The 17,618-nt window shown below is 34.7% G+C and overlaps 1 protein-coding gene and 2 long non-coding RNA genes across 8 annotated transcripts; all 3 read left to right on the top strand.

The window, feature by feature from the left end:
* Positions 1-383: 383 nt before the first annotated feature.
* On the top strand, positions 384-7,498 carry LOC147480760 (uncharacterized). Of its 6 annotated transcripts, none has more exons than XR_015205778.1 (10): positions 384-771; positions 959-1,564; positions 1,648-1,737; positions 1,841-2,044; positions 2,413-2,493; positions 2,759-3,660; positions 3,746-3,929; positions 4,030-4,131; positions 4,823-5,000; positions 5,077-5,515. XR_015205778.1 is itself a non-coding variant. In XM_086580139.1 (10 exons), exons 3-10 carry the CDS (start codon positions 1,165-1,167, stop codon positions 5,142-5,144), a joined length of 2,031 nt encoding a protein of 676 aa, XP_086436265.1. In that variant the 5' UTR covers positions 384-585; positions 697-771; positions 959-1,164; the 3' UTR covers positions 5,145-5,515. The 6 variants fall into 6 exon arrangements, 5 of the variants coding, with proteins under 5 accessions (XP_086436265.1, XP_086436266.1, XP_086436267.1 ...); XM_086580139.1 differs by lacking the exon at positions 4,823-5,000 and having other exon boundaries at positions 384-585; positions 697-771; XM_086580140.1 differs by lacking the exons at positions 4,823-5,000; positions 5,077-5,515 and adding an exon at positions 7,274-7,498.
* Positions 7,499-12,738: 5,240 nt separating this feature from the next.
* Positions 12,739-14,045, top strand: LOC147480759 (uncharacterized). Its single transcript, XR_015205604.1, has 4 exons — positions 12,739-12,860; positions 13,102-13,179; positions 13,281-13,331; positions 14,015-14,045. It is a non-coding gene; the product is annotated as an uncharacterized LOC147480759 (long non-coding RNA).
* Positions 14,046-14,051: 6 nt separating this feature from the next.
* LOC147480758 (uncharacterized) lies at positions 14,052-15,208 on the top strand. The gene is made up of 4 exons (XR_015205603.1): positions 14,052-14,128; positions 14,247-14,324; positions 14,426-14,476; positions 15,169-15,208. It is a non-coding gene; the product is annotated as an uncharacterized LOC147480758 (long non-coding RNA).
* Positions 15,209-17,618: the final 2,410 nt, after the last annotated feature.

Here is a 17,618-nt window from a genome sequence, read left to right as displayed (position 1 = left end):
GATGTCAGACTTCTGAGATAATTTAGTAGCTTATTATCTCGGTTTTATAGAACTCTATTATCTCAGTGGATTTTACCTCGGTTGTTTTTTCCTAGAAAACCGAGGTAAAAACTCTAACATCTCACCTTTTAGCTAAGCTTATAAGCCCTTTTTTTAGTAGTAGTAGTAGTAGTAGTATATATATATATATATATATATATATATATATATATATATATATATATATATATATATATATATATATATATATATATATATAAGTGGCGTGGTTGAGTTAGCCGAATAAGTTGTCTCTCGGTTCTGACCAGCCCTGCTTTTCTTACACGTGTAACGAATTAGCCGAATAGTTAGCTATCTCTCATTTATAACCATCCCTACTTCTGGTTCTAACCATCCCTCCTTTTGTCTACCAGTTGATTCTATCACTTCCCCACTTCCGTCTCTTCCTTGCAGTTCAGCTTTCATCGCCTCAAACACCTAACCTTTTCTGCCCCACTTCCGTCTCTTCCTTGCAGTTCAACTGCTCTTTTTCGAATATCTACAGATTGAAGCTTTTGTTGCAGTTTAACTGTAATCAACTTTTGGGTCAGCTGTTTGTTGAATTACCTGTATTACCTGTTCAGTTCATTTGTTTTTTCGCTTTGGTGCTGAATTACCTGAAATAAACTTTCGGTTCGTCTGTTTTTCCACTTTCAGCTAAAGTATTTCACTTTGGTCTTGAATTACCTGTAACAAACTTTCAGTTCATCTGTTTTTCCACCTTCAACTAAAGTAAGTAAGTCTACTTCAGTGTTAGCCATTCCCAGTTGGTGCTGAATTGGTAGTCAATTTGTTTTCGTTAATTGATTTTGTTGTTGCTTGATGCTCAAGCTACCTTTAATTGTTTGAGCTTCAAATTTCATTTAGTTCCTTCTTCAACTGCTCTATCATTCGCACTCAATTGATTTTGTTGTTGCAGATTCAGATTTCATTGATGGTCAAGCTACTTTTAATTGTTTGAGCTTCAAATTTCATTCAGTTCCTTCTTCAACTGCTCTATCATTCGTTCCATCTCCTGCAACATGTCTGAACTCACATAACAACGGCTACCTTTAATTGTTTGAGCTTCAAATTTCATTCAGTTCCTTCTTCAATTGCTCTATCATTCGTTCCATCTCCTGCAACATGTCTGAACTCACGCAACAACAACAACAACGTCGTCATCGTTATCGAAGTCACATTGACAATATGACTACTGAACAGAGAATTGCACATCGAGAATATGACCGTCTTCGAATGCGACAGTGTCGACTGAATATGTCTGATGAACAACGCTTGGTATCTAGGGAACGTGATCGCTGTCAACGTATAGAACGTTGGCAGAGACTGACTGATGAACAGAGAACATTATATAGGCAACACAAAAGGAATCAAGCACGAGAACGCAGAGCTGTTAATCAATCACGAGGGACCAATGCACTTACGGAACAGTCTCAGGCCTCTATTCAACATGAAATAGCTCTTTCAGAATTCGAGCGTGTCATTGCTTCATCAGACTGTCCTCTTCCATTCAATACGATAACAGGTGTGTTTTCCTACTAAAGTTTCCAGAGCTGGTATACCAATTGTTGACAATTCTGATATAATTATTACTTATATGTAATGTAGTTGACACCACTGACCCACCAACTGCTGCCATCGCTTCACCAACAGTACTCATAATTGACTGTCCTTTTTCATCCAACGTTACAAGAACAGGTTCTCTAAAAAAAATAAATTACTTTCTTCCTACTAAGGTTTTCAATGCTGATATAATCATTAGTTATGTTAACATTTTTTTATATAATTATTACTTATGTAGTTGAACAGACTGAACCAGCAAGGGATACTACCACACATACCACTAACGATACAATTGAAGACCCCTTCCTTACAGTTATACAGCAGCACTTGCAATCAGAAGTATTAAAACTCACTGGTCATAGTACTGGAGCCTCTCTAGATATCAACACCAACACTAACGCCAACACCAACACCTTACAAGTTACTCTTGCTAGCTCATCTGGTATTCTCATGTTTCTATTTCTTTTATGTTCGGTAATTCACTAGATATTTCTTTACCTTACCTCTGATCATTCATATCTCCTTTAAGAGGCTCACATGGAATTAAATGTTGAAGAAGATCTCAATGTCATACATGATATTCATGACGAGATTTGCAGTGATAACGAACCTCACAATAGCCTTATTAATTCTACTATAGACTCCCCATCAACGTTCTCTCACGATACACAAGGTATACCACTTTAATATGTATGGCGACGATTTCCATTTTTGCATGTATAGATATTTCATTTTTCCTCATGTTAATAGGCACAAGTACTAATCTAAACTTCCAAGACAATGTCATTGATCATGACCCTCTTAATATAGCTATGCCACAAACCGAATCTCCTGATGCTCTTTTAAATGGTGTTATAGACTCCCCAACAACATTGAATCGGCATGGACAAGGTATACAATTTTAATTATGTGCATAGGCAAAGAGGTATATACATTCTGTAACATTTTTTTTTTTTTTTTTTTTTAATTGTAAGTTGTAGTAGTTGTACTATAGACTTCCCATTTCTATTGCCATTTCATTTCATTTGATTGTTTCTCACTGTTTTTTTCCTATCATACTAATTATTATGCTATACTTAAAAATTTTGTATTGACATTGATCTTCCACTACAACATTATGTCTTACAGACTAATCCCTTTTTTATGGTAAAAACAGAAATTCCTGAACAAGTTTTACATCGCGGGACTGCCACATCTAATCGACATCGTGCTTATCACAACTATGTAAGAAATTATATTGATTCATCTATATTGCAGCCCTTTGAGCTACCAAATGCAAGATCTTGCCGTCATTATGCCAGATTGTTTGCTCATGAAACTGAAGAACTATGCCATCTGAATGGTCAAGTTTCACTGCCAGTACCACCTATTCCTCAGGATTTGTTGAATCTGTTCACAACAAGCTCAATTGAAGGAGTTCATTTTATAGAAAACATTCACTCATATAACCATGTACATTCTTTCACTTCTATTGGTGTGCATATAGATGAAAACTTGGCTAGTGGTCGAAATGGAGTGTACACTTATCGTGCTCAAGGATCCATATATCATAGAATTGGAGACCTCCTACCAAAAGCTGGCAAGAGGCCAAGATACCTTCAGATGTATGTCTATGACACCGACCACGAGCTAGATAACTGGCTAGCTGAAAATAATTCATTAAACCGACAAGTTCTAGCCATCTTAAAAAGAACATTGGATTCATGCAATCCTTTTGTTGGTATCTTACGGCAGATAGCTCAACGTGATGACCTCCATAATGTTAGGTTGCATATAAAGGACCATCCGAATGACCTGCACCAATATAGCCAGCCAACAACATCACATGTTGCAGCAATTTTGGTTGGAGCAGAGGACCCTTTTGATATAAATGAGCGAGATATTATCATTGAGACAGGACATGGCCGCTCATTGCATGTTCCAGACACTGCTGGCTTCTATGACCCCTTACAATACCCTTTGATATTCCCTTACGAAACATTTGGCTGGGACTTAAATGTTTTTGGTGGAAATCTGCGCCGAGTAAGTTGTCGAGCTTTTTATTCCTACATGCTTCAGGTAATAACTCTTTCTTCTTTTTTAAATAATATCAATAGTCTCCTGTTTTCTAAATAACCTATTCCAAAATTAACATTTTTCACAGATTCGTGACACGTATGAATCATTGTTACTTTGTGCTAGACGCCTGCTGCAGCAATATGTTGTCAACAACTACGTAAAAATTTCTACCCAACAGCTAAGGTACCTAAGAGACCACCAAGATGATATACGAGCAGACCTGTATCAAGGTTTACAAGATTCATTCAATATAGGACAAACAGATACAGGTATATATACAATCAAACAATGCTTACATTATTATTGTCACACTATATCAATTTACATGGTTGTCAATTTTTTATCTTTACAATCTTGACTTACTTACAGGTAACATTGGAAGGAGGATTGTTTTGCCTGCCTCTTACACTGGTAGCCCACGTGACATGCATGAGAGATATCAAGATGCAATGGCTATTGCCCAAAAATTTGGTAAGCTGGATTTATTTATAACAATAACATGCAATCCAAACTGGCCTGAAATCAGAAAAGAACTATTACCTGGACAAGTTGCAAGTGAGTGAGTGACAGACCTGAGTTAACTACAAGAATTTTCCATTCAAAGTGTGAAGAGTTAAAAAATGACTTATTCAAGAAGCATGTCTTAGGAAAAGTGCTTGCTCATGTTCATGTAATTGAATTCCAAAAGCGGGGACTACCACATGCTCATTTTCTGTTAATACTAGATCACAGTGATAAATTGCGGAGTCCAGAACATTATGACCAAGTAGTTCGAGTAGAGATTCTAGATCCCCTTCTAGAACCAGAGCTGCATAAAATTGTGTTGCGCCACATGATACATGGGCCATGTGGAGCTCTCAACCCAACCTGTGTCTGCATGAAAAACAACAAATGTAAGAAGAGTTTCCCCAAGCCATTCTCATCTTCTACTCTTCAAGGTGATGACTCCTACCCAATATACATGAGAAGAAATATAAATCAATATTTGATTCACAACATCAAGGGCGATTTTCATGTCAACGACGGATTTGTTGTTCCCTATAACCCATGGCTCCTCAAGAAGTATGATTGTCATATCAATGTAGAAATATGTTCTAGCATCAAATCTGTCAAGTATTTATATAAGTATGTCTACAAAGGTGTCGACCGAGTCTCTTTACAGGTTTCATTGAGTGGAGCAGCTAATGAAGATGAGATCAATCAATTTGTTGATGGACGTTGGATTTGTCCTCAAGAGGCAGTTTGGAGAATCTTCAAATTCCCGCTGAATAGAATGTACCCATCAGTTTATGATTTGCAAATTCACCTAAAAAATATGCATCAAGTTACATTTCGTGCAGGTCAGCATGTTAATGAGCTATTAACTGATAGTAGTACATCGCGTTCAATGTTAACTGAGTTCTTCAAATTGAACAGTGTCGACCAGCAAGCAAGGCAGTACTTATATAGGGAGATTCCTGAACACTATACATGGATCAAGTTAGGTAAATTTTGGCAAACAAGAAGAGGTCACAATAGAGTTATTGGCAGAATCCATATTGTATCTCCTTCTGATAGCGAGAAGTATTACCTCAAGGTATTGTTGAATCATGTTCGGGGACCAACATCCTATGAGAGCCTTCAGACAGTTGATGGACATATATGCTCCACATTTAAGGAAGCCGTAGAAAAATTAGGAATACTTGAAGGAGGCAATGACATACATGAAATTCTTAAAGAAGTTGTAGCCATGTGTATGCCTCATGCGTTACGAAAATTGTTTGTCATGATACTAGTACATTGTAATCCACCTCATGTTTGCAATTTGTGGGATAAATTCTACACTTATATGCTAGAGGATTATACTTTGTCATCATCTACAGAAGAAGCAACCAACCACCTACTTAAAGACATAAGCTCTGCTCTCTCTGAACATATATAACAAAGAATTATCTGATTACAATCTGCCTTCTATTTCTGAGCAAGCTAACAAAGTTTCAAATGAAATTGATTTGATCTCCAAAGAACAAGCAATACAGATACCTCTCGATGATCTGTCTTCAATTGACAAATTGAATGAAGATCAAAGATACGCTTTCAATAAAATAACAAACTTTGTTATGCAAAATGAGAACAAAGTCTATTTTGTTGATGGTCCTGGAGGTACAGGTAAAACTTATCTTTATCGTGCCATTCTAGCTTATCTTCGAAACCAATGACATATTGCAATTGCAACAACTACGTCAGGCATTGCTGCAATAATGATACCAGGTGGACGCACGACACATTTAAGGTTCAAGATTCCTATACCGACCTATTTAACATCTACTTGCACAATAAATAAGGATTCTCCGCTGGCTAAATTACTCCATCGCTCAACTCTATTCATATGGGACGAAGCAACAATGGCTCATCGACACGCATTTGAAGCCGTAGACTACACTCTAAGAGATATTACTAGGATTGTCTTATCGTTTGGTGGGAAGTTGTTTGTATTAGGTGGAGACTTCCATCAGACACTACCTGTTGTTGTACGTGGAAGTAGAGCTCAGATAATAGATGCATGCTTAACAAGATCCTACATTTGGGATACTGTAGAAACCATTCATCTCCGAGAAAATATGTGAGCCAAAACTGATCCCTCATTTTCTGACTTACTAAGGCGTGATGGCTCTGAGCCATGCATTGTCAGTGATATGATCAAACTCCCAGAAGACATGGTTATTCCATGGCAAAATGATTGGTCTTTGTTCAATTTGATACATGCAGTATTCCCAAACTCACATGATTGTGCACATAACGCTTCGTACATGATGCAACGAGCATTACTCACACCTACAAATGACCATGTCAACGAGATCAATGAAGAAGTCATTAAATTATTTACTGGAGATGATTTTACTAGCTACTCTGTTGATTCTGTTGAAAATGATATCCACCAGTTATATCCAATTGAGTTCCTTAATTCCAAATCTCCAGCTGGATTACCTCCTCATAAACTAATCTTGAAACTCGACTCTCCAGTCATGTTACTAAGAAACCTTGACCCAAAGAATGGATTATGCAATGGAACCCAATTATTATGTCGTAGATTTTATCCAACTCTAATCCTTACAGACATAGTCACTGGTAGTTTTTGTGGCAAGCCAACTTTCCTACCTCGAATTCCTCTAAAATCTTCAGAAGACATTAAAATCCCTTTTGTCATTACAAGAAAACAGTTTCCTATCCGTTTAAGGTTTGCTCTGACAATCAACAAGTCCTAGGGGCAGACAATACCACATGTTGGTATATATTTGCCGAATCATGTCTTCAGTCACGGTTAACTATATGTCGCCATGTCTAGAGGAGTATCGAAAAATACGACAAAGATTATGGTCAAAAAAGGAGTTTTGCTTGGTTTCTCTGTAGTTCACACAAGAAATGTTGTCTACACTGACCTACTTCGCTCTTGCAACTAATGATTGGAGCAATTGTCACACTAACATACTTCGTAATAACATGCAAAGGTGTGTTGTTAATTTATCAGTTTACGCATTCCTCTATATTATTTGTTTTCTTAATGCTACTATCGTCCATTATTTTCATTTTCTATTTTTGTATACTGATGATTGACTCTCTTATCTTCATATAGTGGCCAAGCATTGTGCACTACATCTGCCGTGTTAGATATCAAGAGTTTGGAAGACAGGTCACTATTGGGAAACAGAACTGGAACTACAATTTAGAGCTTCATGTTTTCATGTGTAATCGTTTTTTTTTTTGTTCTGTTTTTGAGGTTCCAGTGCCTAATATATGTTCTTCATTTTGTGAAAAACCTAAAGTTTCTTCTGTCAATGTAAAAATTAAATTTCTGACATGTGTTTGCCTATTGTTCAATTGGGTTCTTTGTAGATTTTCTATCTTCACTTGCTTCTAAAGGAACATGTTTAGTTTGGATGTCAATAAACAGGGAAATCTTTGCCAAATTTTTCAAAACAATTGGTTGATTGTGGTACTTCTTTTTATATCAGATGGTATTTGATTATTGTGTTGTGTATATTACTTTATTTTTAGTTTATATGTTACTCTAACAGCTGCTATAACAAACACTAAGTTATTTTTGTCAAAAATGAGATAGACAACACGGCTATAGAGAAACAGGGACTATAGCATCATAGACTTTGAAATTAATGAATGTTTAAATCTCATCTATGAACTTATATGGTCATTTTTCCGATTCCTTAGATAAACCACTGTTGAAAAATTAGCACATGTTAGAATCATTTTTCCTTTCTATTTTTCTTCCTTATATTGCTTTTCTCAATTCATTATTATCCTAAGTCACTTCCTAAACATTCTAGCACCTCACCAACTCATGCTAATAAACAGCTCAGCATGCTTCTTAGGTTGGACCGCCTCAGTTTTCTTATTCTTGCTCTCTACCACCTATAACTTTCTTCACCGGCCATTCAAAAAAAAAAATCTCCAGCTTTGTTATACCTGTTCTCTACTACCTGTAAATTTCTTCACCAATCAAAAAAATAAAACAATCATTGCAACTAATCTAAGATAAACATCTCATGCTTCTTAACTTGGATGCTCTGTCTCTTTCCACCGCCTGCACCCAATCTATATATAAAACAAAGCCTTCCCCCAATAGTAAAGCCCCTTTTGCTCTTTCTACTTCAGTAAGTAGTTTTTATTGCTTCAGTAAGTATAAACTTCAGTAAGTAGTTTTGATTGCTTGCAAATAGCTATACTTTCCACCAAAATAATCTAACTACGACATACATGTGTATTTTAATGCATATCTTTATATATAAAACAAAACCTTCCCCCAATAGTAAAGCCCCTTTTGCTCTTTCCACTTCAGTAACTAATTTTGATTGCTTCAGTAAGTATACACTTCAATAAGTAGTTTTGATTGCTTCCAAATAGCTATACTTTCCACCAAAATAATCTAACTACAACATACATGTGTATTTTAATGCAGACTTATTTTTCATTGTGTAGGAACTTATACAAATGGCGCTTCTTCAACACCACCACGATATAGCGTATTTGACTCACCGATAAAGATTGAAAAATAATGGCTAGAGTAAGTAGAATATGGGAAGCTATTAACTACACCTCAGATGAAGTAAAAAGTCTAGACATGTTGCTCATTGACAAACATGTATGTATAATTATCTATTTTTTCTGTTTTTTCCCTTAATTGAACTCTATATATATCACATCATTTGCACTTTTATTAGGGACATCAAATACATGCTAGAGTTCATAAATCATTGATCACCAAGTTCAAGCATCGCATAGTTGAAAAGGAAATTTACTCCATGGACCGCTTTTCTCTGTTCAAAAGCGGGAACGCATATAATGTCACATCTGCAGAATATATTATTAGGTTCAAATGGTTCACCAGCATAAAACCAGTGAAAACTGAAATTACAAACTTCCCAGAGCATACATTTTTGTTTGTCGATTTTGATCAGATACCATTGAAAATCGACAACAAACATCTTCCTGGTAAGTAACTATAAAATATTTTATAAACTATTTCCAAAATGATTCTAATGTTTCACAATTTTCTCTTTACAGATGTAGTTGAGCGCATACACCTATGGAGTGATTTGAAAAATGTTACAAAAAAAATGGACATGAGACTGTAATCAGACACATAGAGCTCCGAAACAAACAGTCAGTTATCTCATTCCAACCAAATGAACAAATTTCTATATGCTCAACAGCTCACCCATATGCTACCTAATTATTACATTTTTATGTAGGGGATATGTGATGAAAATAGCATTGTGGAGCTCCTCAGCAACGCAACTCAATGATCAAACAATCAACAATAATTGGAATAATGCAGCAACTCTAATTGTCACTTCTACAAGCGTTAAATATAATGGTATGTTTATTCACTCGAAATTTAACATTAATCATATTGTATCGTATTCAATTATCATTTAAGTTACCCAATGCTTAACATATTATAGATGAATATGCTGAATTCGTTTTGTCATCAACGACTACAACAAGACTATATCTGAATTTGAAAATTCCCCATGTTACAAATATCATAAACATGCACTTTCAACTACAAATGTCCATTTAACTAAATTTCCAATTTGCATTTACATGCTATTTTTTAATCTAAGGAATCACGTGGCCTTAAGCTATAGCTATTCAAAAGTCTTACTGTTAGTTTTTTTTCCCAAACACTAACAAGTACTTTTAATTCCTTACAGAAATATTATTATACTTATGCCTACATCATATCTTCAATAAGAAAGTTTGTGTAACATAAATTAATCCTATATATATGATAAACAATGGAAATGTTGATTGATTTGTTTTTGTGCTCAATTATTCCATCGACTATTCTGTCTCTCTTCAGTCCAATACATGAGCCTCCTCAAACATTGCCAAGAATCACTAAACACATATCATCGCAGAACAGAAAAACGCTATCAGATATAATTGCTTCAGTTAATGATCCTTCATCAAAGGTATATATCAATCAAATTATATTCATTTATAGTTTCAACTCTTATCTATTCCATGTCCTATACAACAAACCATGTTACTTGCATCAAATACATTTTACATGTGAAGCAACTATTTCCAAAATACTTCATGACTAGGGATGGTCTTACAATGCATGCCCACAATGCAGAAAAAGAGTTGATAACACCAAAAGCAGTTACAAATGCGCAAACCATGGCTTTGTTGAACTAGAAGAAAAGTAAGTTTAAGGCTTAACAACTTCTTTATTGATATGCTATAATTAACTTATATTGCGTAGGTACCATCTAAGAATGGAGATCAAAGACGAAACATCTACCGCAAAAGTTATAGCATTTGATCGTGAAGCAACAACAATTCTACAAAAAACTGAACAAGAACTATCTCATATTGATTCACATGTGAAAAGTAACTATCATTTCTCCTGCTTTTAACACATATATCGTTAACTACAATTTTAATTGTGCGCATTTAATATGTCCAGGAAAATGGTCCAGATATTATACTACAACTGTTCTAAGATTTGGTTGGATATCAACTTAACAAAATAGCTCGCTTTCCTGACTCGCGGCTGGGATTCCATCCAAGGGTGGATAAATCAAAAGTCAGGACGCGGTATAGTGAGTGTGCGCAAGATTAGAAATTAGCACCAATTATATAATTGAAAAGTTCCCTTATTAATTAGGCATAATTATATCAAGTCTCAAAACCCTTCGTATCCCGCTCTTCCTCTCCTTCAGCCCTCTATCTTTCTCGAATCACCGTTAGTACTTCACTCTCTGTATTCCACTCAGGTACTGTTCTTATCTCCTCTATTATTTCGTGTAATTTTTTTTGTTTCTTGGATCACGTCAAATTGATGCCGAAGATGACCATGGCTAGCAACCTCTGGTCGGACTTGGAGCGCAAAAAAGGACCGATCATTTTCGTTTCTTCTTCCATTTTCTAAATTTCTCTGCAAATTTAGAGGTTTTTCTAAATTCTAAATTCTGCAAAAAGGACCAGCCCTTGCAATAGATCTCTCTCAAAATTTCTAAATTCTTTAATGCGGGTTTTAAAGAATTCTTTCATGCAGGTTTTGAAAACACCTTTATCATTGGACATGCTTTGGGCGATTTTTTAATGGATCGGGTATGTCATAATTTATTACGTGGGTGTGGTTTCTAACGATGGAAAGAGATAATAAAGGGTGTATTCGATAAAATATTCAAACTATCAAAAAGAATGATACACCCGAACACTTTCAGTTTTTTTTTCTCGTGGGTGTAACTTACGTGGAATCTGAATAGGGCACTTATTTTGGTCAATGTGAGAGGAAGCTGCATATTCAACCTCACTACCTCCCACAACCCTTTTCGGTTGGTCCGCTCCTCGGTGTGTAAATTGTAATGACTCCCTTGAGGTTATAACTCTGACACTCACTCTTGCTTGTTTGTAATTTTCTGAGCTACACGGATCCAAATTTCCATTGTCACCACCGCTTATACATTCTCTCAACCATTTCTTTTCTTATAGTTCGAATGCTCCAACTCCAATTCTTTCTCTTGCAACTTCTTGCAGAGTAATCCAATTGTTTGCATCATCTCTCTCACTCACTAACTAAATTGCATTTTTCGTTAGTTCATCTTCAAGATTATCGAGATACTTGAGCAAGTTAAGGCCCAAATGTGTGTTGTCAGTACAATAGCTAAGGTTACATCATATTAGAAGTGTCCAGTGTTAAATTCTTCTTTTCCGAGGACACTTCTAGGGCACACGAAAAGTAGTACCTTCGGCCGCAACTTTCCTAGCTTCCTGCAATCCATCAAAACTTATTCACTTATGAATCCATTCCTTTCTCTTTTTTCCCCTCATAATTTAACTTAACCAACTAACAGTAATCAATCTATGAATAAGCAAGTCGATATTTACAAGTCATTGAAGCCAAATATGATCCCGTGAAGTTCCCTTTACTGCCCAAAAGATTCCCTACATAGATACCATGCATATCAACAAGTGATCGATAGCCTAAGCCTGAAACTCCAAAGAAGTCGATGACCCCATTCTACCCGAGGCTTACTTGATATCTCCGGTATGTCATAATTCTTATGCCATCGAGGAGTTTGTTGTTCCAGATATTGAAATGTGTATATCTTCTTAATATTTCGGTTGGCACGCTTTTCTTATTTTAGCCCGATGTTTATATGTGGTTATCGGGTGCCTAACACATCACGCCCAAATAGTCAACTATTTTTCTTATTAATTGGTTTTGAGCTGAAATTTTGGTTAAACACAAAATCTGGCTCACACAGACCATTTTAGTTGCGTGGACAATGTGCGTCGACCATTTTGTTGTCTTTATACTATTTCGCGTGTTTTCAATACCTACTCTATGTCTGCAAGTTCTTCTCTCACTAACGCACACCCGATAACGCAAGATATTTGTTAAATAATTAAAACCATTTGCTTAGTCGCTTATAAATGTAATGTACACGCATTTGTTCGTCAGTTCAGATTTGTTTGCTTCTGATTTGCAATGTCGGCTTCCTATGTTACAGTCACTAAAAGATTTGTTAATTAGTTTGCCATATTTACCCGGTATAGTTTTATAGGCTGATCAAAATATATGTTTGAAGTTGGAGAAACACTTTGTTTAAGATAATGTGTTCAAGGTGATCGATAATGTGTAATGACAAATAATTTCAGTTGTGAAGCCCTCCTCTTTCAGGCAGGTAATTTCTCTCTCTGCTGTCGTGCTCTATAATTGTCCGTTTACTTTCATTGTTTTATTGGATACTGAACTAAGAATGACAGAAAATTGGAAGTGTCTTTCTTTCATTCGCTTTTTTTGTTCTCATCAAATTCTCTATTCAATCTGAATTGATTTATTTTTTGGAAATAGGTTGTATTCTACAATCTCCTCATTGAAATTAGCCTCAAAGCCCTGAACCACGAAGTCATTATTTTTCTCAGGTAGTATCTCTTTAAATCAAATCTCACCTCTCTCTTTTGCAATTCATCTCAATCCATCGCTGGAAGGTATTCTCACAAGTAAGTAATCTCCTCTTATGTGTTTTGTTTTCACCTGAAAGTCCACACCACAATCAAATCTATATTGAATTACTGATTAAGCTATTCTTCATTGAACTCAGGATGACAAATCTTTTGTTGCAAGAATTCTTGAATAAATTGAAAACGTCCAGGTATGAAATGTCTAATGCTTTTTGTGGATATAATTCGTGTTCTCCTTCTTTTTTGTGAAGGTGTTCAAATATGCTCCCATCATTGAGAAAAGCAATCATATTCATTGCTTATTTTTGTTAAATGCTATTGTATAGTTATGTGATGTTTTAATGGGTAAATATTCTCTGCTAATATTTATCTTCATATTGACCGGTATTATCTATTATAATTAGGTATATATGGCGATGATTAATATTGTAGATTTTTTTGTCATTTTTCTTCATGTCCCTTCTATCGGACATTTTTAATAGGATCATAGACCGAGAACCACCAAATATTTTACTATCAAAATTTTTAGCTTTAATTTTATTGAGAGGAAGAATTAGGTTATGGTAATGGCGGTGGCAACTCTACTCAAGGAGAGGTGGTAAAGTTTGTATCATCACTATAGGTAGTCTCGCTGAATTTTTTTTTTTCCTTTTAATTAAAATTTTAGTATTATGGTATTGGTCAACCAACATGTCGGAACCATACACTATCTCAATAATAGTTTTTTTAAAAGAAATGTGATAATATTCTTCCTCTAGGGACAATATGATGTTGTTGATATTATTTGATATTTGCGAGTGTAGAAACACGTGTTCATAACTTCATTACTACCTATTTTTATCGCGTGCAATCGATTTACAATCCATAATCATAGGGAGCAGTTTCTGCCATGGGTATTGTATAAAATGCATTTGGCGCAATATAAGGAGATCATAGTATTTTAATCAAGATTCAACGGTTAGTACAGAAAGTCCGTAGCCTTCTACAGGTATGCAATTGTGCCTTTAGGTATGACTTTATAGTTTGATCTTAATATTATTCCTTTCACAATCTCCTCATTGAAATTCGTCTTAAAGCCTGAATCCTGAAGTCATTATTTTTCTCAGGTAGTATCTCTTTAAATCAAATCTCACCTCTCTCTTTTGCAATTCATCTCAATCCATCGCTGGAAGGTATTCTCACAAGTAAGTAATCTCCTCTTATGTGTTTTGTTTTCACCTGAAAGTCCACACCACAATCAAATCTATATTGAATAACTGATTAAGCTATTCTTCATTGAACTCAGGATGACAAATCTTTTGTTGCAAGAATTCTTGAATAAATTGAAAACGTCCAGGTATGAAATGTCTAATGCTTTTTTGTGGATATAATTTGTGTTCTCCTTCTTTTTTGTGTGAAGGTGTTCAAATATGCTCCCATCATTGAGAAAGCAATCATATTCATTGCTTATTTTTGTTAAATGCTATTGTATAGTTATGTGATGTTTTAATGGGTAAATATTCTCTGCTAATATTTATCTTCATATTGACGGTATTATCTATTCTAATTAGGTATACATGGCATGATGATTAATATTGTAGATTTTTTTTGTCATTTTTCTTCATGTCCCTTCTATCGGACATTTTTAACAGATCATAGACGAGAACCAGTCAAATATTTTACTATCAAAATTTTAGCTTTAATTTTATTGAGATGAAGAATTAGGTTATGGTAATGGCGGATCGCAACTCTAATTGAAGGAGAGGTGGTAAAGTTTGTATCATCACTATAGATAGTCTGCTGAATTTTTTTTTTCCTTTTAATTAAAATTTTAGTATTATGGTATTGGTCAACCTGAACATGTCGGAACCATACACTATTTGTTTGAATAGTTTTTTTTTTTTTAAAGAAATGTGATAATATTCTTCCTCTAGGGACAATTATGATGTTGTTGATATTATTTGATATTTGGCGAAGTGTAGAAACACGTGTTCATAACTTCAATACTACCTGTTTTATCATGCACTGATTTACAATCCATAATCATAGGGAGCCATTTCTGCCATGGGTATTGTATAAATGCATTTGCTAATATAAAAGATCATAGTATTTTAATCAAGATTCAACGGTTAGTACAGAAAGTCCGTAGCCTTCTACAGGTATGCGATTGTGCCTTTAGGTATGACTTTATAGTTTGATCTTAATATTATTCCTTTCACATTTTCGTGTAGGCAGTTTTCATGTTTTATTTTTCTTTCTTTTTCGAATAATTGTAGGATAAGCAGCCCCCACCCACTCATTAATTAATATCTTATCTTCCCAAGTTAATGATATGATATTATTCAAATTGCTCAAGTTTTACTGCCCACCCTATCATGAACTCTTTATTATATTATAAATTTTGATATGTTGTTTTCGGTTCGCTTTACTCATGCCAAATATGGACTTATATTTGAGTATTATCGTGATGCTACTACTACATTAGCTCATGCACTCCTTAGCCTTACTTGAAGAGGGAGGGCTTATGCATCAAAGCCATGGCCAAAGGAACTGCACAATGGTGGGTAGATGGACTCACTCATTTTAGATTTTTGAACTAAATATAAAAGAGTGAAGTCTAACAAAGCTTCCTTTTAATTCTCCTTGGAACTTGATATATATTTTTAACACTATGTAACACATAACCTATTTGCTATTAATACAAGTATCCTTTTTAATTTTTATCTTATATAAGCTTCCTGCTTATTATTAGTTTAGACAGGGGCTGATAATGTAAAAGTGGTATTAAGGTTCACGCCAATTCGCCACACACGGAGAACTCAAAAGTGAAGGCGTTAGATGTCGAATTTTAAAACCAGCCAAAAGACCACCCGAAAAGGCCACGCTTAATCTGTTGAAATATCTTACACGATCTAGGTCTCATTTCTCAATTTCTCTTCCTGGGCAATCATTGGATTTTAATTATGACTATGAGGCCTGATCTTATATTGTTGGTGACTTTGGTCAATTAAGTCTATCCTTCGATATAATTGATTTGAGTTTTATGGTTGAACTGTTCAAAATTGTTTCGCTTTTGTCGATAAACAATAGAAATAACATATTTGAACCAAATTTGGTAAAACTACTTTTAATTATAATTATTCGCGATTCAACTTTATATCAATATGGACAAAACTAATTTTTAGTTTCTTATACAACTATGATTTTGTCTGTAGTATACTCAATTTGCATTCTTGCTTTGATACTCTTCGCTTTCTACAATTGTCTATAGCTCGAAACAATAGAAATAACATATTTGGACCAGATTTCGTTAAACTACTTTGAATTATATTTATTCGCGATTCAACTTTATATCAATATAGAAAACACTGATTTTTAGTTTCTTATACAACCGTGATTTTGTCTTTAGTATACTCAATTTGCATTCTTGCTTTGATACTCTTCGCTCTACAATTGTCTATAGCTTCATTTCATGATTCAAAGAGTTGGAGTGGTTGATTCAGAATTGCATTGTCGACAAAATTAGTGGCTGATTTCGAATCACAACAAACTCATAGAGGTATCATATTTCAATATTTTATTGTACAACTTGCAACATAAGAGCATAAACAATCAATCTATAATAGAATTGTTGTAGTGATGATAAATGTACAATATCTAAATGGATGTTTGGTTAGTTACTTCCTTTCTTAGGGGGTTTGAAGTATTAACGGATAAGACATCTTAATTTGTTGATTGGCAAGTACAAGTTCAGTGGACAAATTTACATGAAACTTGCCAAGGAAGCCAAGGTTTGTGTACACAAAATTCTAATTATTTTATGCTTTAGAATTTTTTTTACTTCAAAATGTTGTTAGTTGTCACTAGCTTACTCGGGGCTTAATGGATAATTTGTGAATTATATTAAACTTATAGATAGTTGAAATTGAATGAAGCAACAAACTAAGTACTTATTTTTCTATTGGAATTAAATCATGTTGTTTGACTATTTGATGCAATTCAATCCAGTTCTCAATGCAGCGAGCTTTCTTCTTATTTATATCAAAAAACCAAAACAAGAACAAAGCAAAATTGAAAAGTCTGAGGTGGTGTTCTTTATGGTGATGTCATACTTACAAAGATAACCATAAAAAGCATAATGAATTGAAATTACTACTAATTTATCGATATCTCGTGATTTGGGTTCACGCTGTCGGTTAAATCTCTTCTTTGGGTAAGCATTGTATGAAGAGTAAGGTGGAATAGTAGGAAGAATAGCACGCTAGAAGTGATGGGTTCTTGCTTCTTTTTTTTTCCTCGAGCTTTGTACTTTTAGTGGTAGTTTACGACTCCATGCTTTATTAGGTAGATATATTGGTTCTTTGGTAGACATGTTCTCCCCCACTTAATGGAGTATTTTTTTTTTTTTTTTAGCATTTTTCATTTTTTTCTCTCATTTTATGGTTGGTAGTTTGACCAACTCAAACCAGTGGCCAGAGGTCAAGAGGATCTAACCAAGC

The sequence above is a fragment of the Coptis chinensis genome, chromosome 8, assembly GCF_015680905.1.
Source record: "Coptis chinensis isolate HL-2020 chromosome 8, ASM1568090v1, whole genome shotgun sequence".
In the NCBI taxonomy this organism is placed as follows: Eukaryota; Viridiplantae; Streptophyta; class Magnoliopsida; order Ranunculales; family Ranunculaceae; genus Coptis; species Coptis chinensis.
The sequence above is the reverse complement of the archived record's forward strand: the minus strand, read 5'-3'. Positions and strand labels throughout refer to the sequence as shown.